This window comes from Callorhinchus milii, unplaced genomic scaffold (genome assembly GCF_018977255.1).
Source record: "Callorhinchus milii isolate IMCB2004 unplaced genomic scaffold, IMCB_Cmil_1.0 Scaffold24, whole genome shotgun sequence".
NCBI classification, from domain to species: domain Eukaryota; kingdom Metazoa; phylum Chordata; class Chondrichthyes; order Chimaeriformes; family Callorhinchidae; genus Callorhinchus; species Callorhinchus milii.
This window is the reverse complement of record NW_024704765.1, coordinates 4,359,993-4,387,600: the sequence shown is the minus strand read 5'-3', so window position 1 is coordinate 4,387,600 and position 27,608 is coordinate 4,359,993. Positions and strand designations below refer to the sequence as shown.

Genomic DNA, 27,608 nt, shown 5'->3' with positions numbered 1-27,608 from the left:
CTACCATAATCTGCCCCACTCTCTGGAACAATATCTCAGAGTCTCTCCAACTCTTTCCCCTCATTGAAAGTCTGTCTTAAGACCTAACTTGTTGACCGTTCTTTTTCATATTTCCCTCCCTCCCCCCTCAACTCTCACCCCCTGCCTGGGTGTCAGCCAGTTCTGTTAGACACTTTTGGGCATCCTCTTAATGTGAAAGGCACTGTATAAAAGTAAATTTGCATTGTTGTAGTGGAGAAGAGTTTTCCTGGTGTACTGGCCAACAGTCTTCCAGATTAGACATTCACCTCATGGCTGTTTGTTGGAACTAACTGCTGCAAATGGATGCTGTGTTTGCCTATAAACAAATAGTCATTGTGCTACACAATAATTGCTTTGAGACATTTTGGTCTTATAGAGCTCAGTATAGACATGGAGGAAAGAAGCAGGGGATGGGATCAGGAGAGCTCTAGTGGGAGAGCAAACACGAACATGGACATGATAGGCCGAATGGCCTCCTTTACTTTAAACCTTCTATGTTTGCATATTAGCTGAGGAACGATGCCCTGAGTGAATTGGTATCAGGCGAGTCTCAATTTATAAAAACCTGAGACACAGAGTGAGAGTTACAAGGAACCAAGTACGGATAATTGGACATGAAAGCGAATGCATACACTCAGTCTGGGTAGTTTCAGTTAACTTTTAATGGGTAACATTGATGCCAGTGTTACAAGTCAGACACCTACAAACTGCATGTAAATGCGAGTACAGATTGCTACTACGCTAGACCTAACAACATAGCAGAATAAATTATGCAATGATTTTTATATACATACATGCTCAACGAAAATATAGAGCTAAGTAGAGAACAAGGAGGATTTTAGGTTAGAGGGAGGAGTTGTGGGGGAAGAAGCTCAGAAGGCAATGATCAGGGAATGATGTAAGAAAAAGCTACATTGGTGTATTAAATGGGATATCAGGTGCCTTTGAGCTGAAGGAAAGATGCATACTCCCCCACACTGCAAGCTCCCATATCGTTGCAGCTTCCCATAATTTTGAAAGCTAGACCTGTTACCTTTCTCATTCTCTTGGTGCTGCTGTTGGTAAATGTGTTCCCAGTGTTACAGATAGATCTCAGCCTGGGTAGTCGGGGCTACAATTCCCTCAGTGTCCTGGGTTACTCTGGGGGAAAATTGACCAGATTTCTGCACTTTAGTTGTACCCAGTTGCTCCCCCTGACCACCAGCCTTCTGGAAAATGCATGATTGGATGTCTGGTGAGGATATTATCAGAGCACAGTTTGTGAAGCCTCCTTTTTATGGTCAAATATCCTGCCCACCCTTGCTATCCCGCTTTCGAAAGGACCACTGGTAGATGCACAACCAAAATAAAAAAGAACATTTTTTGTTATTTATTTGAGACATTTTTCCTCAGTTCAATGTTCACGGTTATTCCCCTCGACTTTTACTGATATTAGTGGGTAGGGGTTGGGTGGGTGGTTGGGTGGGGAGCTGAGATTGTTGTAGCATTCAAATGCTCCAATCTTCTATTCTAACCCTTCCCACGTTAGTCATCATAGCTTCATAGTTCTCAATAAGTAAACCTCCCTTGAAAGGGGGGAGGGGCATCTTATAAAGGACACCTGATATTACATTAAATTCAGTCACAAAAAAACTAGATGGGATTTTCCTTCAGAGGCTAAGAGCATACAATACATTTTTCAATATGGAATGGGAGCGGTCACGGGCAAGGAGTCAGAATCATTCAGTTATTTAACATGCCAAGATTCTATAGAATATGGTACAGTTTTGTAGATTTCTTTTTTTACACAGAGCAAAATGCAAAATCGCAACAGCAGAACAGAATTTTTTTAAAAAAAAGTCATTGATTTTTGCATAAAAGGTTTCAAATACATTGGGGGATAAGTCACAGGTACATTGTGAAAGAGTGACTGATTGCTGAGAGGTTGCTATATATTGTTTTAAAAATCGCAGCTGAGATGGACTGAAGGGAAGTTCGGACTCAACATTTCACTGTACCTTCTGGAAGAGGGGTAGGAGAGAGGGAGAGGGGCAGTCCCTAAAAAGGGAGGGTGGTGGTGGGGGTGGGGGGAAGACTTCTTAAAAAGTTTCTTCAACACTGTAAAAAAAAGTGTTGTTCTCAAAAAGTGCTGCCTCCTCCCCTACTCACCCCCTCTTCCTCCCTCCCCAATCCAAGTCCATCCTTGCTCCTGCCCCGCCTGACAACATTAGATACACAGAGACAACAGATATTTAATTCTGTAGTTCAGGAATGCAAAGGGGAGAAAAATAAATGTAAGCGTGTGTGAGGATTCGTGTTCAGACCATGCTGCTGCTCTGTATTACCCACGCGGAATCTTGCATTTTTAAAAAAAAACATAGACTAGGATTTTATATAACACACAGCACAGATGGATGAGAGGTACTCTTACTATACAGTGGTTTATATAATACTACAAGGATTGTACTCCCGAAATGTAATTGATGCTACAATTAGTTTATTATATACCTTCACTAATCATTGATTTACGATTGCTGTAAATACTGGACCTCGGTGATAGTACAATGTGCACATCAAAAACGGGCTCTTATACGAGTAAAACACTAGGACGATTCTTGCCCCCTCCCAACCTCCCACCCAATACATTTACGAACAGCGCCATCATTTTTTGAAGTGTGTGAATGAACAAAGGCCAATATAAATACTACACACCCTTTGGGCACGCTAATATTAATCTGGTTTTAATCTCAACAAAATCTCTTTCTTCCCAAAACCCATTGAAGGCTTTGCTCTGACATGTGGAGAAGTAAAGGGCTGTACAGTCTATTTCTTGGTTTTAATTGTAGTCCTCTTGGTGACTGGAAATGCATTTTGGGTGCTGCATTACACCGACAAATGGTGGTCCCTTCATTAAAAAACGAAGTCAGATTGGCCAAAGGTATTATTCATTAAGAATCTCTCCACAATGAGACGTCCCCCAAAAAACATTTACCGGTCATGATTTATTCCATGGGTAATATTTTTATCTGGAATGTTTTTTTAATATATTTTGATATAGTTTGTGTGTATGCATGCTATGCGTTTGTCTGCATGTTTGGTCAGTTATCATTGAAAAGTTTTTTTTTATTCCCTGGTGTGCAAGTTATTTTTTTCTCTCTCTCTTAATCCACAGTTGACATCCGTGCTCTGTTGTTTGCAGCAAAAGTGGTCCAACATCAATTTGCACTTAAGCAGCTCCTTTCACGTAAGATGAAGGTCTCGGTGCACTTCACAATGATATGGGGAATCCCCGAAGAAAGAGGATAGGAGAGGGTTCAATGTCAGATTGTGAGTTCTCTTTATTTCTGCACACTGATGCTTCCTGCTAGGGTTGGTTGTCAGCCTCTCACATCAAGTCAGGAAAAAAAGCGGCAGTGAAACGAAGGAAAGGTTTAAACCATTGAAGGAATGTTACACAATTTACAGGAGTCATTTCGAGACTCAAGCGCTTGGTTGGGGGTAAAACCCCGGTTCTGAAGTAACAATGTACCAATAGGCAATGGCAGTTACTTTGTGTGGAGGGAGTGGGGAGAAGCCCACCTGAGAATTCCCCCCAGTCTCAGCCTTTAATTTTTTAGCCATTCTTCAGAGACATTAGGTGACCCCTTGTTTCTTCGATCCCCCTCTCCCCCCACGGATGCACAATGGGGGTGTGTGCTGTTCTCAGTAAGCCTGTCCTGTTTCCACCTGCAGGAGACCCAGGACAGCCGAATGCTCGGTCAATTTCATCCGCCTTTGTGTGGACAGACTCACATTTTTGGTGAGGTAGTCGACTGCACCTGTTCAGAAACAGAAGTAGAACATTCTTAAAATTTTCTTTCATCTCCCTGTAAAATTTCAATGGCTTTGTAATGTGTCCTGGTCAATATCTCTGCCCTACTCAAAATACATTGAATATGACATAATTCCATGGGGCCCTCTGGTATCTTGCACAAGTGCCCTTTCTTCCCCTTTTCCTTTAACAATTCAAAGATTATTTTCAGGATAAGAAGGTTGGTTATTGAGGGGTTGGAATTGTGAAGATTTAAACTCAGATCTACCCTTGTGTCCCAGACAAACTAGGTAGGAACAATTCTTTCCTTTGGTTCAATAACCGAAAACAAGGGGACATAATCTTAAGTTTATAGCGGAGTGCAGCAGAGAGAGTGAAGAGCTGGCACTATGTGATACTCCAGTGACGAGTCCTGATGGAACAATTTTTAGTTATCACCAAAGCCAATTTTCCCACAGGGTTGTGAAACTGTGAAATGAACTGCCTTAGAAGGCATAAGTGCGGAATTGATTGACATATTTAAAAGGAGAGATAGATATTGGGAAAGGAGGGGATTTGAAGAAAAGTTGGGGAAATATGATTAAAAGATTGCTACAATTGAACACAATGGTGGAAGATACTTGGTAGGTTGAATGGGCTACTCCCTTTCTTTCCTCTGTTCCTGGTTACTCTGGATGCCCTCATAAACAACAAGGCATTTCTGTGTTTGAAGGTGTCCTCTTCTGCTTCTCTGGCTAATCTTTCTTTTCCATTATTTAACCTCCCCATTACCCAGCCAACGATTCACTGGGAGAGAGCTGCCACGCAAGGCAACCAGTTTTGATAAAATAAACATATTTTCAGCATCAAGCACTTTGTTACTTTCGTGCCTCAAAGGGGAGCCAGCTTTCTACAGAAAGTTCCATTAGAGAGCTGTCATTTCCATTTAATGTCACTTCATGCTCTTGCGCTCAACTCTTTGATGTCCTTTGGCATCAGTGTGGAGCTGCAACGAGCATGCTCGGTGGCTGAGCGCATCACGGGAATACGGCACCTCGGGATGCTCAGTGATGAGTTGCTGTGCCCCCCCCCCACCACCACCAATAGAGCATTATCAGAGACTGTTCCCCCCTCCCCCATGATCTGTGTCCATAATGTCATTGGTTAGCTCTGTAGCACCAGGTCAACCCTCGCCAAACTTGGTTTCAAACCAGTTCTGAGTTTTTATAGTGATCTAAAAAAATAAGAATCAGCAACTCCTGGTCACATGGGGCAAATTCCCAAGTTTGTTAGGTGAGGAGCTAAGGGCGGTGTTAGAAGATTTTTTTTCGTGCAGTTATGGGAATATAAAAAGTTTGGCTGTGTGGCCATTTTGGATGAGACCATAGCAACATATAAAGAGAATAGGCTAAGTATTTGAAGAGAGACATTATAACAACAACCACCATTTACATTTATATTATACAGCATCTTTCACCTCAGGTCTCAAAGCATTTTACACAACTGACTGAGTGCTTAACGGGAACTGAGAAAGTGACTATGAAAGTTTAAAAGAAAACGTAAGGCAGGTTTTAAAGATGGGGAAATGAGGGGATGAGGGGCTACACGATGGAATGCTACAAAGTGGAGCAGAATGGCTGAAACCCTGCCCACCGACAGTGGGGTAGATCAGGCAGGGGACATGAAACAGGCCGGTGTTAGCTGATTAGACAGAGCAGTCATTATAACAGAGAAAGGACAAATATGAATTTTTTTAAAAAACTGGCAATTCCGTGATGTTTGCCTTTGGGCTGGGTGAGACCCAGGCCTCTGAGATTGAGTTAGGTCTGGACCTTTGAGTCTGGGTTCAGCCCAGGCCTTTGGGGCTGGATTAAGGAGCGAGAAATCAACCAGAGTTCTTGCTATTCGTCACTATCCAGAAAGCCTGCTACTAGCAGGTTACATGTATGGATGTCGAGTGAGGATAAGGACGGGGCTGTGTCACGTCCAAGGTTGATTATCCTACTAACATTCATGTCTGGGCTCGCGCTTGAATAAAGACTATGGGCCTAGTAATGGAGGGTGCTTATGGAAATGTCCCACAGCATGAGTCAGCTACATCAGGAGACAGAAAAAGGGAAACAAAAAGGTATGTATGTTGAAGAGAAATTAAAATAACATTTGGTGTTTCTTGTTTTTCACTATGCCCTCATCAAAAATAAATGATATTATGTACCACAGGTCAGGCAGCTAAAGTTGCTGCTTGTAGCTAAGCAGCAAACATACAAGTCCAGCCTAGATAATGTTTCATAAAAGTATGAAAGTATCCTGTGTCACAAGATAATCTCAGGACTTGATGGGTATGCAAATAGTAGGACTTTGCTCATGACTGGGAGCGATATGGTATAATATTAAACCTTGCATTTGATAAGTGTCTTATCATGTCATTGAAAAGCCTCCCAACATTTACAAAGTGTAGTGGCTGTAATCGTAGGTGAACACACAACCAGGATGTCTCACAAACAATCACAAAGTCAATGATCAATTTTATCTTGGGAATTGTTGTCCAGGACACTGAGAAATTCCTTTTTCTTTTCGGATAGTGCCATGGGATATTTAACGTGCAGAAGGCACCTCGACCTAACATCTCATCCAAAGGATGGCACTTCCAACAATTCAACACTGTTTTGAGTCAGTGTAGACTGTGTGTTATAACTGTAGAAAGTTTACAGCTCAGAAGGAAGCTATTTGGTTTGTTGTGTCTATGCTGGTGCTGGCTTCTCCCCTGGAGCTATCCACTCTAATCCCATTCCCTTGCTCTTACACCATTTTGAATTTGATGAGGCTACTGAGTCCCACTAGAGCTCCCCACTTTGATCCAATTCTGTTCCTTCATCATTATGCCTGTGATGGTGCTGGGTTACTCTACTCTGGAGCTAACTGCTCTAATCCCATTTCCCTGTACTTTGCCCAATACCCTTTAATTTTTTGAAGGTCTTGATAGTGCTGCAGGCGCTATCGCAGGAACTCTGAATGTGTTGTTAACACCCTGACATCGTGGGGTCAGAAAGGGAACAGCCTCAATGGAATGTAGTGCGCGGGCACACACACACACACACACACACACGTACTGGGTGTGACTGACACTTAGCCCTGGGTGCTAGTTATTGGGATACTCACTATCAGGGCTCACTGGCGATTTTATTTATCAACTGCACATGTTTGTTCACATCCAGAGGCAAGTGTGGGGTCAGGGCTCACTCTCAGTGAAAGGGAAAGCTGCTATTGATCCAGACCCTGCAGCAGAAGGTTTCAATTTAATTGCAGAAGTTAAAGACATTAGGGGTAGCTGATTGAGGAAGCAGCGTGGAGAATGGGAGCAGAGGTCGGCGAGGACAAGGCAAGGGCAGGACGGTGAAGACTAAAGGCAAAAGGAAGCACCTTTTAACCCATCCAGAACAACAGAGGGGCAACTAAAGAACATTATTAGTTTAACATCTGAGCCTGTCTCCACACCTTGACTGAGACATATTTATTTATTTAATGTATTGAACACTTTTGCTGCTCAAGATTTAACTGCTTTTATTAGTACTGTATCTGTGGTCATTATCGATTTGCAAAATTCAAACTAATTTAAAATGGAAACTTTCAAAACAAGAGACAAAATAAGACTGAGGTTGTTCACCTCAAAGGAAGTCTTATAGTCCAGGCTATTTCAGTGTTACATTCAAGCTAACAGGCACAAATACATACAGTCCATTCCAATTAAGCTGCAGTCAGGCCATAGTTGGTGCTACATTTGGTGTTACACAAGCTACAGTTAGTGCTGAGTTACTGATCTTAGCAGGAAAGGTGGTCGGAGAGACAATTAGCCTCAGCACTCCCGAACAAGGGAAGGCGTAAACTCAGCCATAGTTTACACTCTTGATTTCTTGCTGTATATATGTATATTGGCCAAGGACAGGGTTGGGACTGAGGAAGGAATATCCTGACGATGCTCACACAGGTGCCTTGGTATGTCCTCCCGACGTGAAAGGGACAATATAAATGCAAATTGTTGTTTGTATTGTTGTTGAAGAATGGCACAATACCACAATCCTCACGTGGCTAGAATTCTGAATAACTTGCCTGCTTTCCCAGTGTCCGTTTAGCCCCCAACTCCTCCCAAAACAGCATGTCAATCACACATCGGCCCTTTTAAGGAAGATTAATGAAAGATAAGAGGTGACAACTTACTTTGTCCGTACTGACTGTACTGGTAGCCAGCCACAGGGTCCATGCTGTAGGCGGTTGTGCTATAGGTAGGGGTGCAGTAAGACTGCGAGGTGGGGAGACTCTCCACCCCCTTGATGGAGTCAGAACGTTGGCTGCAGCTGGCGGACAAAGAGTTTGAGGTGTCCAGGCCGCCGTGGAGGGGCGAGATGGAGAAGTCATGCTGGCTCTGCGATTGGACAGCACTTGGGTTACTCAAAATACTCATCACCTGCTTGAGAGAGGGAGAGAAGAAATTAGTAATGGCAGGAGCCATGGCAGAGGGTACGAAAGTATCAGGATGTACTCTTCAAATGACTACTATCAGCCTGGCACACCGGTAAAACCGTTACCTCTGGACAGAGGTTGTGGGTTCAAGCACCACGTTGAGACTTGAGCTCATAGTTTTGGCTAACAATCCAGTACAGTACTGGGGAGCACTACATTGATCCAGATTTAAAAAGCAAGTCAGTAGAGAGTGAAGCTCAGGACCTGAGCGCTGTGTAACTTGTCCCTTCAGTCTTCTTTACAATCTGGCTAGGTGTGGGACATTGTTGTGGGCAAATTGGCTGTGCATACCTGCTCTGCCTCCTATGGGGAAAGTTACTTCAAGTTCTATACAGATGTTCCCTGATCCCCAAAGGCAATTATGCACATACAGTAAGTACTTCAAAAATTCCTGCTACACAGTCACACCACTGCAATTCCCTGTGAAGCGTTTTGAGAATGTTTTCACATCATCGATGGCATATTAAATTCAACGATTATTAATTGTATTATTCATCTCATCCATCACTTTCCCATTGATCAACTCCTAACTCCTCCTTCCACATGCAAATAACAATCACAGAAACCACGATGATTTCTTTTTCTCTGAATCTCAAATTAAACTGCAATGAACCATCAGCCAGGAAGCAGTTAAAAGCTTGGCTGGTGGTCACGGTATGTGGACATTTAAGAGGAAAGATGGTGAATGAGCGTCGAGAGGCACAAATAGGACAACATAAAACTGCTTAAAACCAAAGCAAAAACTTTACATAAAAAAAACACTTTCCCTTCCAGCACTCCCCCCCCTCCCCCCCCCCCCCCCCCCACACACACACACCCCTCCCCACTACGAGAGTTAATTCACTAAATGGGACACACGATTGGTGAACAAAAATTAATAATCCTCCTCACATCTGCAATATTTGATCTGATGAGAGCTGGTGGGCAGAGGGTTGGTGGAGAGTTAGCTGCAAACCAGCCAGCTGCCAGTCACAGTGATTGACAGGGGTCCTGCATAATACTCAGCTCAGAAGAATCATAACCAGGCTTGGAAGATTACTACAGGAGGGGTAAGGACTTCGCCTTGGAACCCTCGATAACTTTCAACAGTCTGTATTAGTTGATGTTAGAGGATACAGGGCGAGATAAGGCAGCGAGGTGACTTGCACAGTGTGTTACTAGCCACCCTCAGGCTACCTGGCATTTTTTTCCTGGGAGATAGCCTCTTTTTTTTAAACAGAAAAAAAAGAAAAGTAATTAATTCTGACAACTTCTGAAGCGCTCAGCCTCTGGGTCCTGTTAATCTGAGAGGATCCAGCATTTAACCCACGCAAACAGCCCTGGGGGTACTTCGGAATGGGCTGCTTGATGCATTTCTAGGTATTTCTGTTATAGGTATTTCTCCACGACCCTGGAGTCACCCCCCAAAAAAGGATCCCTATTATAATAAGATTCTCGAGATTGAAAGAGGACTTTCACATCATACAACAATTATGCAATTGTTCTGAAAGAATTAACTTTATGATCCATCTCAACTTACCAATAATATCACAATGATCCCATACTCTTCCCCCCCCTCATAGAAGAACGAGCCATGATGAGGCTTTTGACTCTAATCTATTGCTCCCTCTGCTCCACCACTGGTGGCTGAGCCTCCAAGCCCTGTCCTGTGGCACTCTTTCTGTAAACCATTTGCTTTGCTTCTAACTGACATTGCTTTTCAAGCCTTCCAAAACGACCCACCTCTTTGTCCCTTGACTTCGATCCCATCTGCATCCCTCCCATTTCTTGCTGGGCATCCACAACGTCAATGGGTAAATGTTTTGAGATGCTTGTTGGCGTGAATGGGACTACATAAATACAGGCTGTAGCTGCTGGTAGAGGTTACTGAGCTCAGCAGTGCGAAGGGGCTGGAGTAAATACAGCAAAGTCACTACCTGCACCTCCTGGGAGGAGTTATCAAGGTTAATACGAGGAAACTGAAATAATACTGGAGAAAATAAGCAGTGACACGAGATGCTGGGAGAGTACCAGAGCTTGAAATCCTTCAAAAACTAAATCGTCTCCCCTCCACCCACCCCCAACATTCCTTAAAACAGTAAAATATTCATAAAACATGGTAAAAGTGCAGCAATTTGCATAAAGCCATCCGTGGACGACAGAATTCAGGAGCAATCGTTCGTGCTTAGAACTTAACTTGCAGTGAAGCTTTGCAAAAGTAATACAAAGTTTGTGATCACTGATTATCAACGACCTGAGGACACCGGGACTTAAAGTGCATTTGTGATTTTGTTTTGCAAATTTTTTTTTGGTGGTGGGGCATCAGGAGTGGAGCTGTTATTTTGAATTTACTGGCATCACCTAATGACATCTCGTTGGCATGGTTTACAAGTGCTGAAATCCCTTCCTAAAGATGTCATCCTTTAAACAATGTCATGTGAATTAAAATCCTGGTTCTGAGAATAATGAAAGGGGTTATTATTGTTGTCTGGATGAAGGCGTTTCTGCAGCAAGTTTCATATTGAAAGAATTTTGCTTTAGTGCCTTGTCACTAAAAAGAGTGAATGAAGCACGTTAATCAAAATCAAAATGCCAGTCGAAGGGAACTGTTTTCCTGAAGGTTTTTGAAAGCAGCAGAAAGAAGTGAAACACAGACATTTTGGGAAAAAGGTTGCAGGGAACAAGGGTGAGTGATGGATGCCTCGGCTGATGGTTCTGGGATGAAGGAAATTAAGAACAAGCGATGGGTCAGTAAGCAGATTTGTTGCCAAGATTTGATGATTTAGTTTACGAGTTAATTAGATTGAAGCTGACTGCAGTATAAGTGGTTTGAGGAAGGTACAGCGACTCTCTCTGTTTACTCCCCCCTTCCACTCATCAGCTCTGTTTAACTTTAGGACATTATTCTGACCAAATTAATTTCAGATTGCTTGCAGAGTTTATGTGCAGAGAGAGAAAGAGAGGTGAGGTATGTGAATTCTCAGCCCTTACAATAATTAGCAACAGGAGCTGTTGTTTTTCTGACCTGCATTTGCAAAAAAAGAGCAGGGATTCAGCTGCTGGCTTCTGTTTGCAAATCATTTTGATTAAGGTTTAAAGTTCTCTTTCTCTGTCTGCTTTTCTCTCTCTCTCTCTCTCTATCTCTCTCTCAGCCTGCCACAGTGCGTTGACTCCTCACAGAACCCCCTGCGGACACAACTAATAGACTGCACCCAGCAATTATTGGATCTAAACAAGATTTCCTGAGATCTTTCGAGTCTCTCTGTGGTTTCAATAAACGTGAAAGAGAGTCCCAGTACAAAAGGGTGGCAGTGCGGTCGATGTGCCTGAGGCTTTGGTGCGTGCAGGACTGATAGGGTTGTGTAGTCAAACCTCTGCTTTCCTACATCAGTCAAGTCCTGTAATCTATATCTGGAGAAAGAGAGTGTGTCTGTCTCTCTCTCTCTCTCTCTCTCTGTGTGTGTGCGGGGAGGGAAGGGCAGGAGGAAGCGAGCATTAAGTTCTTTTTTTAAAAAAATAAAATTAAAACACAAACAAAATGCTTCAGGGGGAATATTGCAAAGCGAGAAAGGTCACAAGCAAATAATATTGGGAGTGGGGGAGAGATGAGTCGGTTCCTTTTGAAGGAAGGAGTCTAGAAAACTGTGGCTTCTGGATCTGACACAGAATGTTTGCAATTCACAAGCCGCTAATTTCGTAGTCAAATTACCAATGAAACTGTGACCAACATAGTTTATTCCAATTAGATGAAAACCTGATATCCCAGAAACATTCAGTGAAAGGCTGCCTGAACTCGAGGCACAAGCAAATAATACAACCAATTTCAACGTAACACAACACCTGAGAAGCTATCACTGAGGGAAATTTAATTCTCAATCTCTTAATTTTTTTTTAAATCGACTGAGGTCCTGCTCAGAACCACCACTTATAGGTCAATAGTGGTTCTGGTGTTGCTCCGAAACTCTGGAACGTGCTCCCTCTATCCCTCCGCCTCGCCTCTTCCTTCCCCATCTTCAGATCGTGCCTGAAGACCTTCCTCTTTGACCGTGCCGAACGTCACCTTCCCCCTCTCCCCTGGCTCAGCATTGTGCTCTGCCACTGTCAAGCGGTCTGGGACACTACCCTGTATGAGAAGCACGATATAAATGCAAGTTGTTGTTGTTGTTACCCTGTGGTTGGTAGTTAAATTCTGGGGGTCGCCAGTCATCTTCTCGACGGGATAATCAGACTTGGAATTTCCTACAGGGAGTGAAGTAAAGGACTGTGAATGGGAGTGAGCAGTCTTCAGGCTTGGGATTTGGGTCAACAACAACTTTCATTTACATAGCACCCCTCATGCAGGGAAGTGTCCCATAGTCCTAGCAGAGTTATGGATAGTAGCCCTGGACAAATGGATTTGAGGGCACAAAATGGATTTATTAGGATGGAAGGGCATAGGTCTGATCCCCGGTCTGTGGTGAGTTAGCTGATCAGAGCCTCAGGTAACAACTGGGACTAAAATAAGCCTCAGCGCCCATGGATTAGGGAGGAGAACTGTTCCCCCTCCTAATAATACTATGCTTTGCATTTGATATAGCGTCTTATCATGTCTTCGAGACGTCTCAAAGTGCTTCACAGAATCTGCTGTGAAGTGATTCAGTAAAGTGACTGTATATTTTGTGGGCGACATGCAGCAGCCAATCCCACAAATAGTCGTGGATTGAGTGACAATTATAAATTTTTAAATGTTATTTTTGAAGAGCTTATTACCTTCAGAAAAGTGATACACCAATCAACTAACAACCAGGTTCCTACTTACTGAAAGGTAAACAGAGGTGTGTGGAGTAAGGAAACTTGGCTTGCCCAGGAATCGAACCCAGGACCTCTCACTTGCGAGACAAGTGCTCTAACCAATATGCTACAGGACTCCTAATGGATATTCAGACCCCTGGTGGAAGGTTTGAGTGGGTGGACTTCAGTTGCTGAGCACAGAATAAGGCCATGATTCCCTTATGGTCTGATACCCTCTGATATTTATTGTCTGGGCTCGGACATAGATAGTGGTCATTATGAGAGAGATAGCAGAGGTACCCATGAATCGTCTCCTCACACTTTAAGAGACGGAACATTTGGTAAATTCTCTCTGAACTTTCTGAGAAAGAGTTCCTTTGGTTCTGAAATGGTTAAAAGCACTTTGTGAGGAGTTGATGTTGGGAGACTGTTAGGGAGAAAAGGATTGTCTATCTATAGAACAAAAACCAAATTCATTAGAAAAACAAATTGGTCTTCAAAAAAAACCCCGTTGATTGCAAGAGAGCAATTACGCAGATTTTCACGGCCGACATAAGCAGCTGTAATTAGGGCTGTGGAGCAGCCCTGTGCTGTTGGGCTCCTGTCCTCCCTGCCTAGGAGCAGATGATGGAGATGATTTGCTATCTGCTCTGTGTGTCACATGGCTAATTGGCTGCAGGGAGTTAATCAAAAGTGAAAAGCCTTCCCCAGTGAGGTACGGGCTCTGTTGGGCGAGCGAACTGCTTGTCCTGGCTCCTCCCCTTCCTTGGCAGCCATCGATGAAACATTGGGAAGAATTGGCCCTCAATGACTCCTTGAGACACTCGTTTTTATACATGATGCTGGATGGAGGGATCTGACAGTAATTTTAACAATTGGCAAGTGTCCATTGGCACTTAGAGAGCACTGTCATCCTGGCATGTACTTGGTGCCTTGGGACGTCCTCCCGACGTGAAAGGTGCTACATAAATGTAATTTTGTTGTTGTTGGCGTATACCTGGCATGGATCTGGCATTGATTCATGGAATGTTACAACACAGAAACAAGTTATTTTCCCCATAAAGTCTGGTTTGATGTTTCACTTAGGTTTTAGATTGGTTTAGTTGGTAAAATTCTCTGAGTCAGAAGGCTGTGTGTTTGAACTTCATATTGAGACTTTGAAGCCACAGGCTAGGCTGTCAGTCCAGCCCATTGCTGGGAGAACGCTGCATTGTTGGATTTGCTGTCCTTGGGATGAGATGTTAAGTCGAAATTCTGTCTTCCTGTTCAGGTGAACATTAAAGATCCCATGGCGCTATTCGAAAAGAGATGGGAGTTTCTCCTGGGGCCCTGGCCAACAATTCTCCACCTAAAATTGTTCAATCACTGTGGGGCATTGCTGTGTATAGATTGACTGCTGTATTTCCCTATGAAATACGCAGTCAATGCCCCTTACAGTAAAATCCTGAATGTGGTTTCAGAGGGCCCGACATGATATTTCTGGAATTCACTAATTCCAAATCATTTTTTATCTGTCTGTTCTGATCGGACCATTTCGCCCACAAAATATACAGTCAATCCACTTTACAGTATATTCTGTGAAGCGCTTTCAGACGTCTCAATGATGAGATAAGGCACTATATCAAATGCAAGGATTATTATTATTATTTAATTGCAGGGTGGTCTGAGATTGCTTTGGACAGAATACGTGTAATTTAAACCAAACTACTCAGCATGTGACTAAAAGTGAGTTGTAAAATTTGATGCAATGCTAATGTTCTGCCACTAGGTATCAGTACATATTTGGTAACGAATGCATAAGAATATATGACAACCTAGAATGTGAAAACCCTATTGAGTGCATCAGTCCCACTCCTTCCTCAGCCACACAAAGCCCACCCTATCATAGTATCCACCACACCCACTCTATCACCTAAAGGTAAATTCATACAGAAGATCCCTGATCCCCAAAGGGAATCAAGCCTAAACTTCTGAAGTAGTCATTCATTCCCAAATCTCTTCCCTGAACACCACTGACAACGCCTGCCTGAGCCCAGATGCACAAGCCATTATGCACCATTTCTATTGGACTCTTCTTCATAAATCTCGTCAATGAAACACTCATGATAACACTCAAAATATAATTAATAACATTGTGTGTAACATTCACTATAACTTTTTATAACACTCCCTGTGATACATCTATATTCTCCCTATAATATTCACAGAGTGTAAGATTATAACATTCAGTATAACTCTCTCTGTAATACAATCTATAACACTCTCCATATCACTCACCATAACACTCACTGAAACATTCTCTGTCATACACATTGTATATTCTGTGAAGCACTTTGAGACGTCTCGAAGACGTGATGAGGTGCTATATCAAATGCAAGGATTATTATTTATTATTATTGTAACACCTATTAAAGCACTGTAATAGAATCTCTGTAATACACTTATCAACAACAATTGCATTTATATAGCACTCTTCACGCAGGGTAGAGTCCTGGAGCGCTATCACACTCTATAACACTCATTTTCAGTTTTATTAATCATATTTCTTCATTAATACTACAGTGCTTAAAACTTTTCTCTTTTTTCTCTGAAGCTCCATAGCCCCGTCTAAAATGTTTTTCCTCCTCCTTACGTCCTCTCTGCACTGCAATCCAGACTCCTTGCTCTGTCTACACTTCTAACTCATTCACCCAAGACATCAAATCTGTGAAACTCTTTCATTCCCCCACAAAATATACCATCAATTCATTTTACAGTATAGTCTGTGAAATTCTTTGAGTCGTCTCGAAGCCGTGATAAGGTAAGGATTATTATTATTATTATTCCTCCCACACTCTACCAGACTTCCCCTCTTCCCTCAGTCTTCCCTTCCTCTTAAACTAAAAGTTGGTGTCATCTGACCACTGTTTCTGGATTGGCTTCATCCGCTCTCCTATTTGTCTCAGTCCTGCCGCTCTGCTGTACTCGGCCCCTCACCCAGATTTCAGATAAAATAAAAAGATGTACTTCGCCTTAAACTCAAAATGTCCTTTTGCGAGTGTTAAGGGAAGGGTTAAGTGCTGGATTACTGAATTGCACAATCAATATCCCAGAGTAATGGAGGATCAGAGATGCATTACATCGCTGCATGTGGTCCACAGTTTGGTTACAGAAGAATCTTCGAGCCAGCAAGAGATGGAAATAACCTCAGAATTCAGTCCCAGCCATGCATTACCTTGGTAATAGGGAATATATATAGAGTGCATCCCCAGGGTATGCATACACCGCACTAAAAAATAACTGAGTTTTGGGGTGGCTTGCTACTGTGACTGCTCCCTTATGCAGATTATTCGAGAAAGGAGAGATAATGGGAGAGATTATTGCTAGTCACAACTTTAATAATAATAATCCTTGCATTTGATACAGCGCCTTATCAGGTCTTCAAGACGTCTCAAAGCTCTTCTCAGAATATACTATAAAGTGAATTGACTGTATATTTTTGTAGGCAAAATGTTCGCTTACATATGGCACCTCTCACATAGGAAAACATCTCAAAGTTGTTCAAAGCCTGTGAGCTTTGACAGCGATGCCAGAGGATCTCCCGTTCCTAAGATTGAGGAGCTAATGCTGCTCCCTCTCAGGTGCTTTCAGCATGTATGTGTGACCTGGTAAATAAGATTGGAGTAAGCCCATTCAAGCAACACCCCTGGGCTAGCAAAGCGGGAAAATCATCCTGGTCGCTAGCCACAGACTTTGCTGGAAGATTGAGGATGTTGACTGAGGACAGGATTGCAGCTACAATGCCCCTCCTTTTCCATGGTCAAATGCCCCACTGATACTTGCTGTCATATAAATAACAGCTGCTTGAGGCAAGGTATCTGAGGGTACTGTGAAACTGTTTCTCCGCCCTCCACTACACGAGTTGGGGGGGAAATAGAGAAAGCTTTCCTCTAAACAAAGGGGTTAATTTAAGCATAACCATTTTGTGGGTTTTACAATCTAATGACAAATAGCTGGACAGCTTCCAACAGTCACCCGAATAACGAAAGGTTAATTCTACACATTAGGCTTTGATTTGAAAAAAAACATTGGACATAAATTTATCTTGAAATGCATCGATCTCTGCTTGGCAGATTTGCCAACAAATAAAAAAAATAAAGACAATTTTCTGATACGGCTTTCCAGAATGTTCCCCGAGCAAATTAAATTGCTGCTTTTAATGGTGGGAGCCTGGAGGTGTTGCGAATCTGTGCTACAGTTTGAAGAGCAACGGCAAACAATTCCGTGAGTGGCAAGCAGCTCAAAGCAGGAACAGTGGGGAACAGGCAGAGTGAGAAATGTCAAAGCAAATTGCTCCTGACAGAGTTAATATCTGCACCTTATAGCGATAATTACATGTAAATAAATAGTGAAATAGGTCTCAGCTGGAAACTGAGTGCAGACACCCAGCCAGCTGAGACTTTGAAGCGACATCTCACCACCAGTCTTAACCCTCAAAGTGCCGCCAGCGCTGTGGCACATCAGTTCCCTAGCCATTGGGAGTTCTCCAAGAGGAAGATGGTGGGACATGGGTCTGATAGCTGCAGCCCACGCTGCTTAATCCTGACTTGACCCAACTCTAACCCACATACTAACACTAATTCTGACCCAAGTTCAACCATAACTTTAGCCCAAAAACTAACTATGGCACAAATCCTAACTCTAATCGATGCTGCATAATCCTGGCCCTAACCTTTATTGTAACCCGATCCGAACATAAACCATACACAGATGGATTCTCAACTCTTACTTTGAAGAACTTTGAGTTGTTTTTCCTGCGTGATATTGTAATAGGAAAATTGCAGGGTTTGAATTCAGGAAGGGTGAAAGGAAATAGGCCAAAGAATTTATAGGGAAACCCCAATATTGTGCAGTCATCTAGGTCAATATTTCTCCGTTCTATGTTAAATGGAGGGTGAAAAACTGTTTGACTTCTAGGTCATCAGGTTGCTGCTGATGTCAATCTTGCTCCTACCTGACCATCTTACGTCCTCACCTCCTCGCCCACCAAACCCCACTCCCAGCTCAAGTGCAAACTCTGGATTGTTCAGTGCCTTGGGGCATCCTCTCTCAATGTAAATGTGTGTGACAAGCGCTCTGGGACGCAACTGTGCATGTGGGAGTATATATAAATGCAAATTATTTTTGTTGTGGAATTGTATTGCTTGTTGTGCACTTGGCAAAGGAAGGTATAATATAAAGAATAATAATAATCCTTAAGGTTGATATAGCACCTTTCATGTTGGGAGAAAATTTCAAAATGCTTCATTGTAAAGTGGTGTGACTGTGTGTTTTGTGGGTAACTGCAATAGCCAAACTGTGCACAGCAATGTCCAACAAACAGCCATGAAGTGAATGACTAGTTCGATTTGAAAATTGTTTGCCTGTACACCAGAAGAAACTCACTTTTCTTTTGGAATAGTGCTGTGGACTCTTTAACATCTGCCTGAACAGGCTGACGGGACCTCGGTTCAACATCTCATCCGAATGATGGCATTAGAGTGTCAGAGTAGACTATATGAGTTCGTAAGCGAGAGGACAGGGGTAGAGTCCTGGGCAGGGCGAAACATTGGGCAAGTTTCCTTACTCCACATACCTCTGTTTACCTAGCAGTAAGTAAGAACCTGTTTTTTGGTTGATTGACGAATTGCTTTTCCGAAGGCGATAATCCCTTTAAAAAAAATTGGTCACTGAATTCACAATTGTTTGTGGGCCACTGCTGTGTGAAATTGATTGTTGTGTTTACCCACAAAATATACAGTCAATTCATTTTGCTGTATATTCTGTAAAGAGCTTTGAGACAATAAAAAATTACATTTCTATAGTGCCTTTCACATCGGGAGTACTTTAGGAGACGACTCGAAGACGTGGTAAGGAGCTATTTTAAATGCAAAGATTATTCTTATTATTATTTTGCTCTCTTAACATTCCTTATTCCATCAATTTCTCTCCTCCTGAAGGCACTCTTGCTGTGTTAGAATTCCATAGGCACTCTTCTGTACTTTGCCCTAAGTGGAGTAGACCATGTATGAGCTCAGAGAATAAGTGTCAGTAGGTTATCAGACCTGGTTATCGGGACGGTGGGGTGGGCTATGAAGAACACATTGCAGCCCTCATCCTCCTGTCACGATTGTCCACGTACTCCAACTTTTTAGCAGTTCTCTGGGTAGCCACCAGAAAATGGAGGTGTGTTTGAGGCCATTGTGGCAAGGTATAGGAAAGCACCCATGAAACTGGCCCCTGCAAGTGTTATCAGGAGAGGAGGAGGAGGAGAAACTTGAACGGGTGGAATTCTGTGCTCGTTGTAATACAGTATTTCCCACGTTCTGAAAGGGTTAAGTAGCTTTCAGCCCTTCAAAGAAAACGTCAAGTGCAGAGCGAAAAAAAATTGTGGATAATGACAAATGCACCCCCTCAGTCTCCATCTCTCCTCCATACAGCACTGAGCTCCTAGGGTGAGATCCGAGGGTCGTGGAGGCCAGGGATTAATCACATGCCTCACACCTGCCAGTGTGGTATTTGTAACTAATGTGGAACACATGCAGGGCCTGACCTCGTGTCCCGGGAGCCCCCTCGATACCGCCGCAGTTCGTCAGCCCACTCACAGCGCCAGACTCTCTCCCTGTGTTTCACCAACGCTGGAAGAGAGTCAAAGTGAACTTACAGGGTGAGGAGAGCTAGAGAGAGAAAGAGAGAGATAGAGACTCACATTCTCTCTCTCTCACACACACACACACACACACACACAGCCGGACTGAGTGAGAGACAAAAAAAAAAGAATGAGCGAGAGAGAAAGACATTGAGTGAGTGTGAGAAAGAGCAAGGGAGCAAAAAAGAATTAAAGAACAAGAGAGGAGTAAGCGGGAAGAAGATCTCGCAATATAATCCATCTTGCGTTAGCGCGCACAAAGTATTAAAATATTCTGAAGGACCTGAACTAGATTTCTCTTTTTTCATACATTTTATTTTTGGGTGGTTTTGATGATTCTAATTATCCAGTTTGAAATAGCTGTGTAGCATTGAGAGCCCGGCCACAGCACCCTTATCTCTCACAGACACTCGCCAAGAATAACTGAGCAAGACTCACTCCAACTGAAGAAGTGGTTGTCAACAGGCCCTGGGGCCCTGGATCAAAGTGGAGCGAGAGCCTGACAGAATGTGTGTGATTCCCACCCCTGCACAAACCCCAGTGATAGACACCGGCATCACATCAATGGAGCACTCCCGCTCCCACTGAATCCAATCATCCGATATTTTAATTACACTGCCTCCACGAATTTTCCTCCTCTCACTTATCTAACATTTCTCTTTGCACATAAAATAAAATACATATATTGGGAGGGGGGGGGGAAATCTGGCCAGAAAAGCTCACACTTTCAACAAAGAACTTCCATCTGGGAGGATTATAATCGCCTCCTTGCAATATTTCTTCTCAGTGTGTGTGAGGAGATTGTCGGGAAAGTCTGGGAGAAAGGTGGAATTGTTAAGGATTTTTTTTTTTGGGGGGGGTGGGGGGGGGTCATGGATGTAATCATTTGGACCAGTCTGGTCTTGAATTTCTTTCACACGCTTGACCTGAGTCAGTGAGAGGTTTGATGGGAAGGCTTCGAGCAGTTGAAGGGACATGGCTATTTCACTGACGTGAGGACACAGAGATAAGAAAGCATTTCGTGCTTTTCCCTCAGTGTTCTGGTTCTGGACTCTCCGAGGGTTAGGACAAAGGAGTAGGGTGCGTACTGATTCTTGTGGATCGGAAATTGGATGCATTTGGGAGGGAGGGGGAGGGGAGGAGAAGGGTGCAAAAATGGGAAATAAATTTGTAGCAAATTTTCCCAAACTGTCTTTGTCTGTGCATCTAATTAATTATTCTTAATATCTGTCCAATGTCACTAAGCATGACATCTGGGAGGCTTGTGTGGAATGTCAGTACACAACGATGATTGCCACACAGTCTAGGTTTGTGACCTTTGAAAGATCGTGCCTCCAAAACGTGCCATAGAATGCGTTAATACAATAAAATAATACTAATCCTTGTATTTCATAATTACACCTTTCATTTCAGGTGACATCTCAAAGCACTTCACAGGATTTACTATGAAGTGGCGTGACAGTTTATTTTGTAAGTGAACGCGGCAGCTTATTTACGTACAGTATGCACAAACAGCCACGATGTTCTCAACAAATGTGAAGCCTTGGGCAAGTTTCCTTACTCCACACACCTGATAATAATCCCTCAAGAAAAAAAACAATAATGAATTGGTCACTTCAATCCACGACTATTCGTGGGACACTGCTGTGCGCAATTGGCTGCCCCATTTCGCCCACAAATATACAGTCAATTCACTTTACAGTCTATTCTGTGAAGCGCTTTGAGACGTCGAGAAGACGTGAAATATCAAATGTAAGGATTATTATTATTATTACATTTGTATAGCGCCTGTCACGTCAAAAAGACTTCTCCAGCATATTGCACCAGTCATTCCAGTGACCTATGTGAATAAAAGCCATGCAATAGCTCTTGCAGGTTGTGTGTCCATTAGATAACCTGAGGCTGAGGCTAAAATGATTTCTAGGAGCCATAAGGTGAATCCCTCGCAGGCAACTATCTGATTTAGTTTACTGAGACCGAGCGAATGATTCACAAGAATCATGAGAGAATGGCCGTGGGTTGAAAACAGGTGAAGCAATCTGGACAAGGAGCTCACAGGAGTAGGTGGGAACAGAAACTTGTCAGACAGAGTTATGTGGGGTTATATTGGTTTGGTCTCATATTGTGGGACTTTTCCCATCCCTCCTGTTACTGATTCCGTTATTGCTGATTAATCATACTACTATTAGAGGTTTGAATTAGGAGGACCCTCTGAATTTTTAGTGTGTCTCTCACTCTGACTCTCGTTTGTTAATCTTTCATTCCACCCCCACATTGGACCCATTTCAAGTGAGTAACAAAAAAAGGTTTGATTTAGCATTACACAGTTCAGGAAAAATTTTGCGCTTATCAAGTTTACAACCTCGCTGTATGACAGTCCAGCCAGAGTCTGTGGGGATATACAGTAGCTGCTACCAGTGAGAAAATGTTATTGGGATTAATGGTTAAAAAAAACAGGAACCTTTCCAAAAAGGAGGGGGAAGGACGCTGACGAAAGGAACTCTCAGTTCTGGCAGGAGCTCAGCTCGAAATCCATGAAAAATATTTAAGAGCTCCCTATGGACAGAGAAGGGCTTAACCCTCCATAGCTCGGCCATAAGATCATGGCAATAGCTTGGACCATATGGCACTCACAGCCTCACAAAGTCAGTGCTGGCACCGCGTATGAAGGGCCAGGTGGGAGTGGGATGCTTTCTCAGCCGTCAGGGTAGACCGTTGCAGAAGGAAAAGATTGTTCCAGAGGAAAAAAAATACTTTCCAGTGAATGCTTGTCTAACCTAGGGCCCTCCCATTGTTGAGGAATCAGGTCATGAGAAATTGGATGGACTCCAGGGGCAAGAGGGTTTAACGATTACAGAATGGGGCTTACAGTGGGATCATTTCTGGACGGAAGCGGAGAAGGGTTACCACTGTTCCTTAAATGTGTGCTCAAGCACAAAATGAGAAGTGGACACACCCTAAAATGGAGTAGATGGAGGGGGAATACCCCTGATGTTCCTTAAAGTTGTGGAGTTATTTCTACTGCCCTGACAGGCAATGAGAATTCAAAGGATCACAAGAAATGTTGGGTGAGATGGTACTTCGGCCTTCCAGAATTCTCACAACAACATTTTTCCATTTTTAGCATCAAGCTGCTTCTTAAAATGATCTGGGTTCAACTACCTTTTATAGCTAAACCATTCCAGTCATTAATTACTGTCCATGTAAACAAATACTTCCTGGTGTCTGTCTTGAAATTACTCTTCATCTCCCTCAATCTGTGCCTTTTGTCCTTCTGTCTTGGTATATCTGAAAGTATTGTTCTGGAATTACTTTTTTCAATCAGATTCACCATTTTATATAGAAGTATTGGTATGGGTTTACTTTCTCAATTCTATTGAGCATTTCATATGGTAATTAAAGTCGTTAAAAGTCAGACAGCCTGCTGATTCCTGTGCTGTACACCCTTGCCCTATTTAGACCATTGATTGAAGCGGTCTTTGAGTGTACAGACTGTTGTCTCTAATTGCTGTACTGAATGAATGAGTTGCCAAACTGTTTTGAGAACTGAAATATTTTTTGTACAAGTAATAAAGTCGCAATGGGAGCTCGGGGTAGCTGAAGCTAATGCACCAAAGGACAAAAGGGAGCACAGACCGATTGCTAAAAACAGAGGTGAATCAGTGGGTTTAGAGTGTCCACTGGCTCCCAGTCCCTCAATGATGAGTTTAAGAATTTCTCTTGGTTTTGAAATCCCTTCATGGTCTCTCTCCACCCTATCTCGCCTGTATCCTTCACTCTTCCAACTCTGGTCTGATACTCACTCTTTACTCCCTTCAGCTACCACACCTCTGTCCTCCAGAATTCTCTTCTAAGCCATTCCAGGTTTCTACTCCATTTTCTGTCTTCAAAAGCCTCTGTAAATATATTTATCTGTTTCACTATTTCTAGAGCTGCAAACTTGGCTGCATTTTGCACTTTTTTTTCTCTTTTACCAATCAGAATCTCTTCTGGAATTCCATGGTAGTTTCATGGGAGAGGGGGGCATTAATCCTCAGAGCATTTATCATATCCTTCTTAGTGAGCGCAGCCCCTTCCCTTCTTTCTCTTAACAGCTGGAAGGGAGGTGGGATGTGGAACCAGTCTTGTTTTCCCCCTGTGCTCCATTGTCTTAAATTAATCCTTGAACTGCCTGGAAAGTGCTTACGACTGTGATCTTGAAGCCCACCTCATGAGCAAACATTCACCTTTCAGAGAAGACATGGAGCCAACTGTGCTAACGGTATTGGCTGAGCTTCCTGTGGCTTAAAACCAGGCTCCTCACTTGGTGCCAAGCTAGTGTGGAGCAGACTCCTTTATCTGTTCTTCAAGTCACCCTGAACCCCTGGGGCAACGCTGTGTTTTATTTCAAATGAATTAAAAGCATAATATTTGTTTAAGATTTTACAGACGGGATGACCCCCACCTCCGGGGCAGAAGCGAGTACTTGTGATTCTAGCGGTGGGAATGGTATTTAGCTCCCAGCTTTTGGAAGCAGATGAGAAAGACTCAGGCTACAAACTCAAATTGGAGCCAGTACAAGAATGAGTACAGCTGCAGCTGAATGTGCAACAAAACAGAGGCTCCTGGGCAGAACAGGAATGGAAATGGAGGGTATCGTTTCAGAGTAGCTCACTGGGCATTGGCAGAATCTCTGGTTTACCATCTTCCCATCTTAACATCAAGCTGTTTTTTAGATACTCATAACCTCTACCACTCTTCATGGTAACCCATTCCAGCTGTCAGTTACCCTCTTTGTAAAGAGTACCTGATGTCTGTCCTGATATTGCCTTTTACAGTCCTGAACCGCCCTCCTGTTCTGCTGTCTTGACAAATCTGAAATTATTTTCCTAGGTGTACATTCTCTATCCAACTTAGCATTTTAGATTGTTAGTTAAGGTCCCCTCGGACATATGTATTTTACAGGGTGAAGAGCAAGATCTTATAGTCCATCCCTCTGAGACTGTACCTTCCATGTAACATTTACATCAGAGACTGTGTCAATGATGGGGAATTACTCAATACAGTGCTTGTTAGTAACCGAAACAGGAAAATCCTTTAAGGATCAACAAATCACTGGTCCTTTTTTTCTTCGTGGATTTCTTCCTCAGTGGCAGGCGTTCACTCCCACATCTGAAATGTTACGATAAGGAACTTATCCCTGGAGAAGGAGAATGCTCCAAACGTGGCCTATTCTGCTGTGGTTCAGATCCATGAACTTCAACCGTTTTACAGCACATTGAGGTCAAATAGATTCAGAAGACTTTGGATATTATGTCACAGATGTGGATGGGGAAGCAATGACGGTGGATGCAATGGGGATAGCGTATATATAGTCACAAAGCCCACTCCACAGGTAGCAACTGCTTTTTACTCCCATACTATTAGCCTAATCCAGTTGTTCAAATAACAACAACTTGCGTTTATATAACGCCCCTCGCGTAGGGTAGCGTCTCGAAGCGCTATTATTGTTGGTGAATGTTATTAACAATCACCAGACGGATATTGAACAATCCCACGGCGCTATTTGGAAGTAGAGCAGGGAATTTCTCCAAGTAGTCTGGTCAATATTGCTGCTTCATCCAAAACAACATAAAGCTAGTCGCTCTTCTTGGATTTTGGGCACTCGCACAATACTAGTCCAGATTAGTCGACACATTTTAATACCGGTCAGTAAACGTGAAAAGCTTGAAATTCACAGTTTCAAAAGCTTTGAGACTTTTCGTTATAATGAGCCCTGGATCAAATGCAAGGACTGTTTTAATATTGCTTTAAACTTGCCCATTTTTAAGCTGCATTGAACAAAAGGTTAGGAAAGCCCAGCTCAAAGAAGCAGAGATACAACCACTTGCTCCTAATAATTCCTTAATTGACTGTGCTCCTGAAACTAATAGCGATTGTTTCAGATGTGCTTCAAGCAATGTACAATTTACAGTGAAATCTGTGTAAACGAGGTAATTGTGCCCAAATATCCGATTGAAATTCATGTACAGCTCCTCACACACCCTGTCAATCTTATTTTCTGCTTGTTAGGAGGAACTGCTTTCACAGGTTGGGCTGTCACAGGGCATCACAGATAATTTACTCCTTACTTCCATGTGGTATTTAGTGATAAGATTTTCACTTACACACACACACACATATCCACAAGCTTGTTCTCTTGTACTCACACATACACACACAAACACACACACCTGCATGAATGCACAGGCTCACACACAAACTTGTTGGTTTCCTGTTTAGAGTGGATTCTGATGGAAAGCCAACAAGGGACAATTTCAAGGAGCAAGCACGGCAATACTTTAGTTTTACTGTATGAAATATCAGTTATTTGTCTGTCAACCGTTCCATGTACAGTACACTAATATCAACTCTGCACTCCCATGCCCAATTTTTCTTTAAATAAAGAGATGCTGGAGGAGTCTTTGTGGAGATGGAGGGACTAATGTAATTGCAATACACAAGCAGCTACTGAGTTGTTGTCATAGACAGCACAACCGCCTCCAAAATATTCTGTCCTAAACGTAAACCGTTCTCGATCAAAGAGTGGCATTTGAAGCCCCAACTCCATTGCATTCAGTAGAGCATCCGAAATAGAGCAAACCACATCCATTCAACAACAACAACAAATGACACATGTATAGCGCCTTTCATGTCAGGAGGATGTTGCAAGCCGCCAAATTAATTGTTTGCAAACAATTCCTGAGGCAGAGTCCATAAATTCTTTTTAAAAAAGTGCTTAAAAAGATAATTACAGGCTATCATCAAGCAGGTGGGTGGAATTATACTAGGTAACCACATCTTCTGCAGGGGTACACCAAGTGACTCGCGAGATCTCAGCTCAATACGAGATCTCCTTGGAGCTGAGATTTTGTACTCAGTGTGACGTACATGGGGTTCTTTTCTGGATGTGACAGAATGAATGGCTGGTAATGTTGCTTCAACGTCTAGGATTGCAACAAAACAAGACATTATTCATGGTGGGGGGGGGGGAAATTCCTCTACAAATGTAGCTTGAGGTTGCATCCTGTGACTTACTTGGATGGGAGAAGGGGATATGATGAGAGGGTTGCAATGGTTTACAGCTTTGAAGTGAGACATTGGAAAATTGCTGGTGTGAAGGCTGACCTGGGGGGAGAGTCCATTGCTGACCTGGTTCATAGCGTTGTTGGGTCCTGTTGGATTCATGAAGCTGTCAGGATAGCTGGAAAAGCTGTGCCGGTTCGAGGAGAGACCATAGGAGCTGCCGTCTGCCGCTGCAGCCAATCCGCTTTGGTGCATTGAGGATGGTGGGAGAGGCTGGGGCCTGTGTACTGTGCTTCCCCCATCTGAGAGCCCCCAAAAAAGATTGAGTTCAGTCACACAAAACCACAAGAAATGTGAAGATGAACATTTTTCATACACTGATGCTTGATCGCTACTTAGCGAGTATTAAGTGGTCTACAACAAAAACGTGTATTTATATAGCACCCTTCATGTGGGGCAGCGTCCGAAAGTGCTTAAATTGCAATGTTTGCAAAAGTTAAATGTGATTTCTAAAGATCATCAAATTATGAGGGAGAATCGGTTCCATCCTCTGGCCTTTTTGTTTTGAATTTGTTGGCTTTCAAAAATCTGTCATTTTGCAAATATTCCGAATTAAGCACACATTGGATCAATTTGAGGGTAATTTGATATTCATCATATTGAATGTGCTGGAGGCAGATTTCTTCCCCCTCAACTGACACTGTTCTCAATGGCAATATCCACAAGGCCAATGTTGGACTTCCAGTTCTTGAATTGGCACTTTCAATTCCCGTTTAGCAGGATACAGATTTTGTCCTCGCCAAAAACTCGCAGTGTAGGAGGTATCTCACTGCCTGAAGA

The 27,608-nt window shown here is 42.9% G+C and overlaps 1 protein-coding gene across 1 annotated transcript in view; it reads right to left on the bottom strand.

Moving 5' to 3' along the window:
- Positions 1–665: 665 nt before the first annotated feature.
- Positions 666–27,608, bottom strand: part of pax7a (paired box 7a) — a 75,061-nt gene continuing 48,118 nt past the window's right edge. The window contains exons 7-9 of the mRNA XM_007897872.2: positions 26,895–27,070; positions 8,006–8,252; positions 666–3,818 (exon numbers count right to left, since the gene is read on the bottom strand). Of these exons, the coding sequence (XP_007896063.1) occupies positions 3,703–3,818; positions 8,006–8,252; positions 26,895–27,070 (539 nt within the window). The 3' untranslated portion in view covers positions 666–3,702. The remainder of the gene's footprint in view (positions 3,819–8,005; positions 8,253–26,894; positions 27,071–27,608) is intronic.